This window comes from Mustela nivalis, assembly GCF_964662115.1.
Source record: "Mustela nivalis genome assembly, chromosome: 9".
NCBI classification, from domain to species: Eukaryota; Metazoa; Chordata; class Mammalia; order Carnivora; family Mustelidae; genus Mustela; species Mustela nivalis.
This window is the reverse complement of record NC_139028.1, coordinates 39,490,008-39,502,036: the sequence shown is the minus strand read 5'-3', so window position 1 is coordinate 39,502,036 and position 12,029 is coordinate 39,490,008. Positions and strand designations below refer to the sequence as shown.

Here is a 12,029-nt window from a genome sequence, read left to right as displayed (position 1 = left end):
GCAAAAATATCACCTATAAGAGTTATAAATATAGACATTACAGAACTATATATATTTTTGGTTATATAGATATATTTACAGAAACATTTCTGTAATTTTGTTTGTGAATCAAAATTTATAAAAAGGCAAACATTCAATTTCCTAAAAATGGAAAACTTTCTTTTAAAAAAAGGAAAACTTTCTTTTAAAAAAAGGAAAACTTTTAAAAATATTTCTCAAAGCGAATATTCAATCTTTTGTTAAATTTTTCAAATTTAATCTATACTATTGTTTTACTGCTAGAGAGCTTATGGTTTTGTTCAGAAAAAAATATATATATAGCTGCTTTCTTTAAACTTTACTTTTATAAGTTATTTTTCTAAGTTATTGATGTACATGGGCTGAGCCTTCAGATTGTGATAGAGAAAGATGCATATATTTTCCTAAATCACAGGGTCAAGAACAGAAGAAAATGCATCTTAAAATTCAGTAATCAGAGGAAAGAAATTACAGTGTGAGGCATCCCCTTGATCAATTTATTCTTGATGCTTAGGAAAAGGAAAAAAAAAAAACGACTATTGGTTTCTCTGATTTTTAGAATATACATGAGTGATGAAAACATCTTCTAATAAACCCCTCTAGTACTTCTCAAATCTCCTTAAATAAACACTATTCAAAATGGTACATTTATTTGAAGATAACGCGAGTTACTTATTTCCTCTTGTCAGGCATTCCTTCAATCCCCTTCTTTATATAATAATGACTCATCTTGAGAAACTATAATTCAAGGTAATATGCACTTTTGAGGTGAGAAAACAACATGTTGTCTATCTATCTAGGCTTGTGAAATTGTTTCTTATCAGGGACTCATTTTGGAACTGAAAAGAAGGCATCTGGACACTTTTCTAAATGATGAACATTTCCAAAGATTATAACTGGTAATTTATTTGAATACAGTAAATTAAAAAGAATAGATTAATGTACAATATTTAAATTTCTAAGGCATCCATAATATTAACTCATTATACATGAGAAAATGGATCCAGAGGGATTCTGTGATTGCCTCAATGTTCCAAGAGAGCCAGGGCTGGAACTGGGATTTGCATCACCTATCTACAAATCACAAGTTAATATCTAATATGTCCCAAAAAGATGAGTATAGTGATGTGTCCCACACATAGCACTATGTTAATAGGCACAGAGTGAACTATTTAGTCATTTCCTTTCTTCCCTCTTTCATCTTTGTCAGTATCATTATTAGTATTTTAATGTTTTTATTATTTATTTGCACTTTCATCTCCTTACCAGGGGGCTTACATAGCACAGTACTATATATTTATATTCAGGTTGCTAAAGACAGTAAAAAAAATATTACAAAAGAAACCTCTATTGAAACTCAACTACTCTTAAAATATAGACTCTGTAGACCCACATTCAAAGATCATCACTAGTTTTGCAGTTGAAGCCTGCAGACTGAAATTTTTGTAAATTTTTCAGATTTTTTTGGATGTCATTGGCTCTTTATTCTACAATGCACTTGGAGAAACTCTGCTCTAAGTTGTACTCTACTTAGGAAAATTTACCCTAACTCTTTGTAAGTAATTGGAATAAATTTTTAAAAATCAACAACCATGAAGACATAGAAGGAGAGTAATGTTCTCTCAGCTGGAAGACTTCTGTTTTTTAGGAATTAAGGTAGGTTGGGGTCATCTTCTATTGCCATGAAATTCCAACAGGATAACCTACCATCCCAGAAAAGACAGGTATGAAGAAAGATATGAAGACACATTGCAGTGTCTCCTGGGAGACAAGAATAAATAAATGAAACAAAACAAAATGAAACAAAATAAAATAAAAATAAAGAAACTATCTTAGACTAAAGAGATTAGCTTCATCTTTTGTACTTAACTATGTGCTTTATAGCATTGTTTCATTCCTTTTATCACCAAACCCAATCCAATAAAAGAGATTATAAGCTAAGCTACAAATGACTTTAAATATTAAAAATTGCTGCTGAAATAAACCAAGTACCCTGGCAGACAGTCAGTGATTGTAGTACATGTGATTTGCCTGGTCTGTTACACTCTGTGATTAAAATTCCTCAACAGAGTGATGTCAAGAAAATAGCGAGTAAAGACTCAAGGTCAGAACATTCCTTTTTTTGCCCATTTCCATCAACAGCATTCTGTAGGATCTTGAGCCAGTTACCTGACTTCTTTGAATTTTAACTTTCTCTAAAAAAAGGGAGGGGTGAATTATATTCGCTAAGGTGGACTTTAATTCCAACATAATTATCCCATGAAATAGCAAATCTTAATCACGGAATGTATTCAATTGTTAAAAAACAAAATATCTAACTAGATTTCTCATATGTCCTTATCATCACCATTACAGTAAAATTAAAAAGAACCAGTTGTTTCTTATAGTGCAGCTCAAATTAGATAATATAATTTGAAACCTCTTACAAAAACCTTCTAATTTTACTTTTAATATCTAGTTGAAATATTAGCAAACTTTTTGGGCCCTGAAGTGAAGCTTAACAATGTCTTCGGCCATATGGGACTCATTTGAGAAACATGAGAAGGCCCTACCTGGATGAAATCACTTCCCAAATTCTCCCAGAAATGCCTATCTTTTTAGTTATTCTTAAGGATGAAAGCTGTAAAAGAATTTTTTGCACTTCACAAATATTATGTGAAAGAGAAGAGAGATAATACATGGGTTTAACTCCTATTAGCCAATAATATCATTAATACTTTGATATAATGCAGAGGCAGATTCAGATATCGAAGAGCCTGAAATGTACAATTACAGAACCCTTTTATGTATTTTATTTATTTTTTTTACAGGATGCCCTTTAAAAACATAATAAAAAGTATTAGCATAAAAGAGGATTCTAAAGGGAATTTTTACTTATGGTAACAGAAGAAATCAAAACAGATTACTGCAGCTTTGGAGATTCAGGTTCCTTTTTTTCCTGAGACCTTTTTAAACAATCTCACAGCTTCAAATGCCACCCCTAAATGATGACACTAAGTGTCTATCACCTGTCCAGAACTCATTTAGAGCTTCATTCCTTCATTGTGTTAACTGGTCAGATTCTTTCTTCTGATGATCTTGTAGATATGAAATTCAGTACTCCTAAAATGAAAGTCATCTGCTTTTCTTCTGTAGCTATGTTCTTTTTCCTTTCATTCACATCACCCAGCCTCTGAAGATGAAAATCTTAATGTCATTATTAAAGAGGATCACACGCTTGTCCTCAGCAAACCCCCTCCCCCTCAACTGACATTGAGTGCCAATGTCAATTCTTTCTTGTTTTAGTTTTGTGGGTTTTCTTTTTTTTCATGTAGTGCCTCTTCTCTTTTCTTCACCACCATAATTCAAGTCTGGGCTTTTATTCTTTCTACATTGCTTTATTGAAATAATGTAATTGATTTAATGGTCTCTGCTCCAATGTCAGTATATATATCTCAGCAAAAATACCATTCCCTTATTCAAAACCTCAGTAATCCTAATTATTTATAGATTAATGTCTGAATATCTTACTCTGTTAATCAATGCCTCTTCTTTTTGCATTCCGTTTATATTTCCAAATTTGCCTAGTATCATTTCCCTTCACATACCAGTGTGCCAGAAAAACTGATATTCCTACTTCGTATACTTTCCCCTCATTTTGTCTTTATTTTTACAATTATATTTACTTTTTCTCCTCATTTTATTACTTACTCAAATCCTAACTATTCATGTATGTGCCCCAAATGTACATAATACTTAATTTCATGACACTCATCACTTCCTATTTTTGTTTACAGTCTTTTTATATATAACTATTTTTCCATATTTGAGTATATCTCATTTCTTTCTCTAAGAATACACTTACTGAGTGCTTGAGAGAACAGTCCATGACTGATTTATCTTTGTAACTCCCATAATGCCTGCAAAATGTTTGAATATTATAGACATTCAGTAAATGTATGTTGACTTAATGAATAAGTATTCATTTATATGACAATGATAAAGAAAGTTTTTACTTACATAGGAAAAAAAAATTACTTGCCATGGGAAATAGTCATATTTATTTGTTTTCCCTGGAATGTAATCAGTAATTAAACTAACAGTGTTGACTAACATTTTCAGTTATTATTATTTAAAATGGTATTGAACATACATGCAATCCAATCCTTAAATGAAGACTGGGATATTTCTTATTTCAGTGCATCAAAAATTTAGCAGTCATCAAAGAGACATTAACAACCAACCACAGTGCTTTTCAATGTAATATTTCCAGAATTGGAAGGAAATTGTGAGATTCATTTTATGCTTAAAGAATGTTCTTTATTTCCCAGGTGTGATGGGAGAATATGAGCCGAAAATTGAGGTCCATTTTCCTTTCACGGTTACAGCTGCTAAGGGAACAACTGTTAAGATGGAATGCTTTGCACTTGGCAAGTAAGTACATATTCTCCATAATTAGACACAATTGTTTATTAAAATGTGACATATCTTTTTTTGGATCACTTACTTTGTTAGATTTCATTTCCCCAGAAGCTCCTTGGAGTCTATTCATTAAAAAGGGGATGGGTTGGGAAGTGATGAAATAACCAATTATAATGATCATTCTAGTAGTTTCTATGAACAATTATATATATATATATATATATATGTATATATATATATATATACATATATATATATATATATACATATATATATATATATATATATAGTTTTGCTACTTGAACATAAAGGAAACTTGTTTAAATAAAAGAAGAGCTTCACATTTCTTTGCCTATATGTCTTAAATTTCCAATATCGTTCTTAAATTTTATTTAGTAATAATAAAATAATAAGTGGATAAAAATATAAGGTGCTATCTGCTCTTCATGCAAAAGATATAGATTCTGATAAGATATAATGAGACAACAGCCTAAAAATCGTAAAGATGATAGTTGCAGTGAACCAATTGATTACTTTAGTATCCCCTGAAAGAATGTTAACATAATAGCACCAGCTGTAAATGTGTACAACATGCAATCATTCTCCAAATCAAACACATGATTTATTTCACACTATAATGACTGGCTATACTTTATGATCTTATTTCTGAGGGTTTAAATCCTATGATACATAATCACTTGTCAATGATGTTTATAATATGAATATTGAGCATAGATATAGGAGTGAGATTTTGATTATATTTGATTAGAGTATTGTGATTTATTTTAAACAGGGTGTTGTTGTTTTGTTTTGTTTTTGGCTTTTCTTTAGAGTGATGAGACCTCAGGGTCCTTTCTAGATTATATGATTATAATTTTCATAAATGCATCTCTGTCAGAGTTACTAATCATTTAACTTAACTTGTGGTGAGCTAGCTATAAAGCACTTGGAGATGAAACATGCTATAAATGTGCTTAAAGTAGGTTTAGCCTAGGGTTGAGAAAATATTAGCAAATATGAAAAATTCACCTAGTAAGAAGAGGTTGAGCATGCAAATGTAGTTAAAAACCATGGTTTCTTCTTTTAAATTCAAAACCGATTGAAATTAAATGCATATATGTGGAATCCTATTTAAACAAAGTAGAAGTGGGCTTCCTGGGTAGAGAGCAGTCAGTTAAGCATCCATCTCCTGGTTTCTGTTCAGTATCTCAGGGTGGTGATATGGAGCTCTGCAATGGTCTCCACACTCAGCATGGAGTCTACTTGAGATTCTCTTTCCCAATGCCCCTCCTGTTCATTCTCTCTCTCTCTCTCTCTCTCTCTATATATATATATATATATATATATATAAAATAAACAAATCTTTTAAAAAATCTAAGTAGAAGTGATCATAATAGACTAAAAATGAAATGTTATCATGTAGTATTTTTAAGCAAAATATGTCTATAAGTAGAAATATATTTCAAGAACTTAAAATTCATCTAGGAGGTATTTGGGCTGATACCTAAGGAAGCCTTCCAAACCCAATGATATTGGTTAAATGCACATGATTAAATTATGCCTTAGAAGTCTTATTTTTTGCCATTTGTCCATATTGTGGCATCAGATATGCCTGAAAATGTCCTGAGTAATCATTTCAATTCTGATAAATACAAAAATAATATGTTTTGGCTTGATGCCAAAGGTTTTCATACATCCTGCAGTTAAATAATTCTTAAATGCCAGAATATGCACTAACAGAAGGTCATATTGTAAAACAAATTACAGAAATGGATTTATAGAGAAAAAAACAATATGGGATACTTCTCCAGGCAAGTTTATTTAATAAGTTAGATGTATTTGCTTTTAGAATTCTTGATATATCTTTAGTAAATTGATCTTTAAAGTCTCTTTCATTCTAGGAGGAATCCAACAGTCAAATTATGTTATTTTAAAACTTTATTTTCTTCAACTTTTCCACTCTTTTGTTACTCCTTCTTTTCACATCCCCCCAGCATAAGTATTTTAAAAAGGGGGTGGGGATATAAAGACACACAACCTGTCATGAAAGTTTCTGCTGCTCATTGGATTTTCTTTTTATGAAGTGTCATAATTCTGAAGAAAAAACATGGGGCACCTGGGTGGCTTACTAGGTTAAACACCTGCTCAGGTCGTGATCTTGGGGTCTTGGGATCCAGCCCTGCATCAGGCTCCCTGTTCAACAGAGAATCTGCTTCCCCCTCTCACTTTGCCCCTCCCCCGACTTGTGTTCTCTCTCTGGCTTATTCTCTCTCTCAAATAAATAAATAAAATTTTCAAAAAAGAGAGAAAAGAAAAAGAAAACATGCTATGAAGAGATATACCTCTACCTAAAGACTAACCTACCTCTGATGAAAGTAAACAAAATTTTAAAAAATAACATCTTCATATGTGCTTATTCTCTTAGACTACATTATCACATGGGATAGATTCTTATTGCATACCAACATAATCACAACAATTTCAAATTAATACCTGAGCATCTGCTTAGTTCCCACAGATGACCTGAACTCCTTTCCACTTTAACATGGTGGACCTTTGCCTGTCCACAAACTTTTTATCTGTCACTAGATACCAGTCAGGACTTTGTCACTCAAACTGATTTCCTCCCTTCATCTGCCCACATAATGCTTTGTTTTTTGGTTTCTTTTTTGTTTTGTTTTAAGATTTTATGTATGTACTTGAGAAAAAGAGAGAGAATAAGCACACAAAGAGGAGTGGTACAGTGAGAGAGAAGCTGAGTGGGGAGCCCTGCACAAGGTTTGATCCCAGGACCCCAAGATTGTGACCTGAGCTGAAGGTAGAAGCCTAACTGACTGAGCCACCCAGACACCACGGTCCACATAATGTTTTAATCAAATGTTTATCATAGAGTATTATAATGAAATTCTAGCATAGAGGATGCCAAGACCTTTGTTATCTCATGGCCTTTACATTTGCTGTTTCCTCTATGGGGAACACTCTTTCCATGGTAGCTTCCCCTTACCTTCTGGTGTCAACTTATTCACCTTCTAAAGACGCCTTCTCTGACTATTTTATGTAACTGACACTCATTATTGTCTATCTATTTGTGTTTTTTCATCGTACCCTTAATATAGTTTTAAATTATTAAATTATTTACATAGAAGTTTCTCTAATTTTTCCTCCTCTAGAATAGTCAGAAATCCAGGTAGAAACATCAAACCCTTACGGTTCAAAAGAGTTTAGTAAAGGCACAAGTTGATGATCAATGAGCAAGGTTAAGAGAACCAAGAAAAGAAACTGAAGCATTTATAGAATAGTGATAACATGAAGTCATTTCACACTTAAGCAAAAATGAAGGAGGAGGAGGAGATGTCCCATGGGAACCAGGGACAGCTGGAGATATGGAGAGGGCTGGGGCCCCCAAAGCAACTATAATAACTGTAGCCATGAAGAAATGCATTAAAAGAACACATTTGAGGAAAGGATCAGGAAATTCATACCCTGCTTTCTTTTTCCTCATGCCTTCTGAGTTCTTCTGGTGGTTCTCTTGACTACTGGCAAACAGAAGCCAGCTTACAATCCCAGAGGATGCTATTAGCAGCATTCAAAGCAAGGTGGAGATTCTGGGGGATGAGGAAGGTGACAGGCAAGGGAGGCAAAAAACAAATAATCAGTAAGTCCCCATCAAGTTTTAAACCCCATGAGGACAAGATTCAGGACTACATTCTTCAATTATTCCTAGTGCCTACCACAGTGCCTGGCATATAATAGCACTCAGGAAATATTTATTGAAGGAATGAATAAATTCAAAGTTTGTGTCTACTTAATCCAATTCAACTCTTAATTAGTAACACATAATAAATAATAAGTAACTTTACTTTTTATGCATAAAGTCTTTTGACTAATTCCTATTCTCCCAAACAAATCCACCTACATTCTCCACACCTCTACCTCTTGCCCTCTCATCTTTTTTTTTCCATTTGTGCCCAAATTTACACTTGCATTTTGCATACTTTTTATTCTTACCTCAATCCATCAGTATCTCTCTCTTAGACCTATAAGTTCTCCTTCTCATGTTTTTATTCTCAAAGCTTACTATTGTGTCCAAGTCATACTTACTACTTAGCCAGATGATCTGAAAATCATCCCTTTATCTATGGATTCTTAAGAGGGGTTTGGTTGTTTCCTTTGGGGGTAGTCTGAGGTTAAGAATGAAGTAGATTTATCGAAAAAAGAAAATCTGAAAAGGCTACTCCCTGAGAGATTCCAGCTATATGGCATTCTTGAAAAGGCAAAACTATGAAGACCGTAAAAATATCAGTTTTGTAAAGGTTGAGGGGAAAGAGGAATGACCAGTTGGATCACAGAGAACTTTAGGACAATAAAGATATTTTGTATGATATTGTAATGTTGGATACATTCCATTACATGTCAAAACCCATAACATAAACCAAGAGTGAACCCTTAAGTACATTATCACTTTTGGGTGATAATAATTTGTCAGTGAAGGTCCAACAACCATAATATTTGTATCACTTGGTGGAGGATGTTGATAGTATGGAAGGCTGCTGGAGGAAGGAAGTATATCAAAATTCTCTGTACTTTCTGTTCAACTTTGTGGTCTATAAACCTAAAACTACACTTAAGAAAAATAAAGTCTATTTTTGAAATAATTTAAAAAAATATTTACAAAATAAACAAATATAAGGTGAGGGACATAATAAAATATACTTATCACAGAAAGCAATACTTGATGCAGTAATGGCTTGAAGGACAAACAAGAGGAATATCATAAACACAAAATTTTGCTGTTCCCACCTTTGCTTCCTCCTACTCTTAATGAAGCAACCTAGATATCATACCATAAATCACCATTTTTATCATGTCATTCACTAAATCAAATGCCTTCCAAGATACTACTCTCTCAAGGAAAAATGATTCATTCATTAATGCAAAGGAACCAAAAAGTAAGTGGTATGCTTTGCGTAGTTCATTTGGTAAATGCAAACTGGCTAAAGAACCTAGCACTGAATACAAGTCTGAATGTTTTAAGAAAAACCTGGTGCCAATTACTGTACTAGTTTCCAAGGATTTCCAAGGTCCCTGTTCTCATTTTATCATACATTTAGCTGATTTATTATCACACTATCTGGAGTCCAGTCTGTCGTTACATAAGCAATAGTACACACTTTGACCAAATGTCTTCCCACAGTCAACTTTTATCTCTAGAAAGATTTATTGCCCATCTTTTTTGTTCCAACTTTAAACTTAGATTAAACAACAATAAAGGCAGATTTTCCTCCTCTTGAATTTTCTCTGACCCATGACAACATCTCATGAATATCATAAGCCACACTGGGAAATTTCTTTGATTGTTAAAATACTTTCAAAATGTGTCAGAATACTGTTCTAGTGCTTCCAAACTACATTTTTATTTCTCTTGAGAAGTAAATACATGCACTTCTATACACTCTGTCTCTAAAGGTATTCCATCCTTATAACTTAGAGGATGTAAATTAATGTAGCCATAGTTCCAAAGATCACTTAAAAATAAATAAGCTGATACTTTATCTGTATTATTAAAGAAATATAGCAGAAGACATATGATTTTAGGTTACTGAATTTCACTATCTCATAATATCATGCAAGTTTACCACTCTGCCTAATTTGAAATTAAATACAAAGTCAATAGGGAAGTAATAAATTGCAACTTCTAAAGAAACTTCCATTTAAGTCTGAATTTAGCAAAAATTAAATGGTTTCTCTGTAGGTTGCTGCAGCCTAATATAATGCCAGTGAACAAGTTACATCCCTAGAAATCTCTCTGCAAGTAGATTATACAACACTGAATGCAGAATGCATGCATGATAACTATGACATACTATGTTTAGTATTGGTAAATCTACAAAGGTATAATTTCCCCAGAAAAAAAAGGGAAATGCTTAAAAAGGATCCATAGGGAAACAAAGTTATGTGAAGTCCTGGGAAATACAATAAAGTGTTAAAAATAAGGGAGGGGGATTAATTACTTTGAAGATAAAAAGGCTGTTTCAGACATATGGAAGGTTATTATCAAGAGATTGCTCACAAGCTGTTCTCCAGTTTCAACCAGGTGGGGAAGAGTTGAAATTTCAACAGTATGAGATTAAACTAGCAAAACTAGATTGGGTCTAATGTAGAAGTTTGTGACCAAAAAAAGTTGTCGCATAGAAAATTTGTTATCAGCAGAGGCAGTAGGAGCTCTTTCTCCCCACTGCTGTAATAATATAATACCCATTTGTCTTCCAATAATCAAGGTGAGATGTTTCCTGAAAAGAGAGAAATGATCTGGGTCATGGATAGAAATGAATATTGTAGATACTCTCTTTTGCTGACCACTCATCTACCTGCTCAGGCTGAATAGTAAGAGTAGAAGTCTAGATCCAGGCAAGCTTAATTAGCTGTCTTTGTTAACTACATTATTACATAATGTTTTAAAGTGATACATGCAGGAAATGGAAAAGAAGAATGTTGCCTTTTCTTGCTCAGCGTCCAGCTCAAAGACTTTAGTTAGGGGGGAGAGGTGTTTCTGGTATTTCCCAGGTCTGCCTTAAACACTGAACACACTACTCTTGAAATGAGAGATAAGAGGTCAAAGGACAATGCAAGTAAGGAATCCCTTAGGGCCCTAGTAAATATTTCAGTTCAATGGTCTTCTCTAAATGTATTTGAAAGTTGGGGATATTTTCAACTCGTTGTACTCAGTTTTTAAGTCTAGTTTATGTAACTTATTAACTAGATTACACAGAGTGAAATGAGAACTTTTAAAGTTTAGAGAGTTGGTAACTGCAGAAAGCAGCTATTATCTCTAGGGCTATGGGGAAAAACAAGAAGAGCTAGAATTACTTAAAATTGGAAGCTCAGAGTTTCACATCTGGTGTTACTTGTCAGACAACAAAGTAACAAGGGTAGAACTGACACAGATTATACTTTACATTTTCAAACTCATCTGTACCTCTTTTTAAAAAATATTTTATTTACTTATTTGAGAGAGAAAAAGAGAGGGTGCACATGACCAGAGAGTTGCAGGCAGAGGGAGAAGGAGAAACAGACTACACACTGAGCAGGGAACCCAAAGAGGGGCTAGATCCCAGGACCCCAGATTCATGACCTTTATCGAAGGCAGATGCTAAACCAACTGGGCCACCTAGGTGCCCCCAAACGTATCCCTACCTCTTAACCACACCTCTTCCCATACCTCATCCACACATACTTTTCCACATCTGTGGTCCTGTAACTCAGTTCTGACATTCTAAAATATCCTGCCCTCGCAATCCTATTCAGTCTCTAAAACTTAGGTCACTTCTCTACTCTAGTCCTGCCTGCTCTACTTGAGATCCAATCTTACCTTTGGAACTATATGACTACCCATATTTCACTGTTTAGATTGCCCCATTGGGTCAGCTGTGTAGTTCTGTCCTCTTTTACTTCTTTACAATTTTGGGAGCCCTAGGGTATTTTTAAATGGAGTAGATGCTGACTATATTTATTGGATTTATATACTATAAGTAGATGCTAACTATATTGAATCTTTTATAACAGGAAGTATGCTGCTGCCTTAGTTTGGTCATACAGAAGTCTCCAGATGC

The 12,029-nt window shown here is 33.6% G+C and overlaps 1 protein-coding gene across 1 annotated transcript in view; it reads left to right on the top strand.

Moving 5' to 3' along the window:
* Positions 1–12,029, top strand: part of CNTN5 (contactin 5) — a 782,527-nt gene that overhangs the window by 428,183 nt on the left and 342,315 nt on the right. Inside the window, exon 7 of the mRNA XM_082683339.1 lies at positions 4,329–4,431. Coding sequence (XP_082539465.1) covers positions 4,329–4,431 — 103 coding nt within the window. The remainder of the gene's footprint in view (positions 1–4,328; positions 4,432–12,029) is intronic.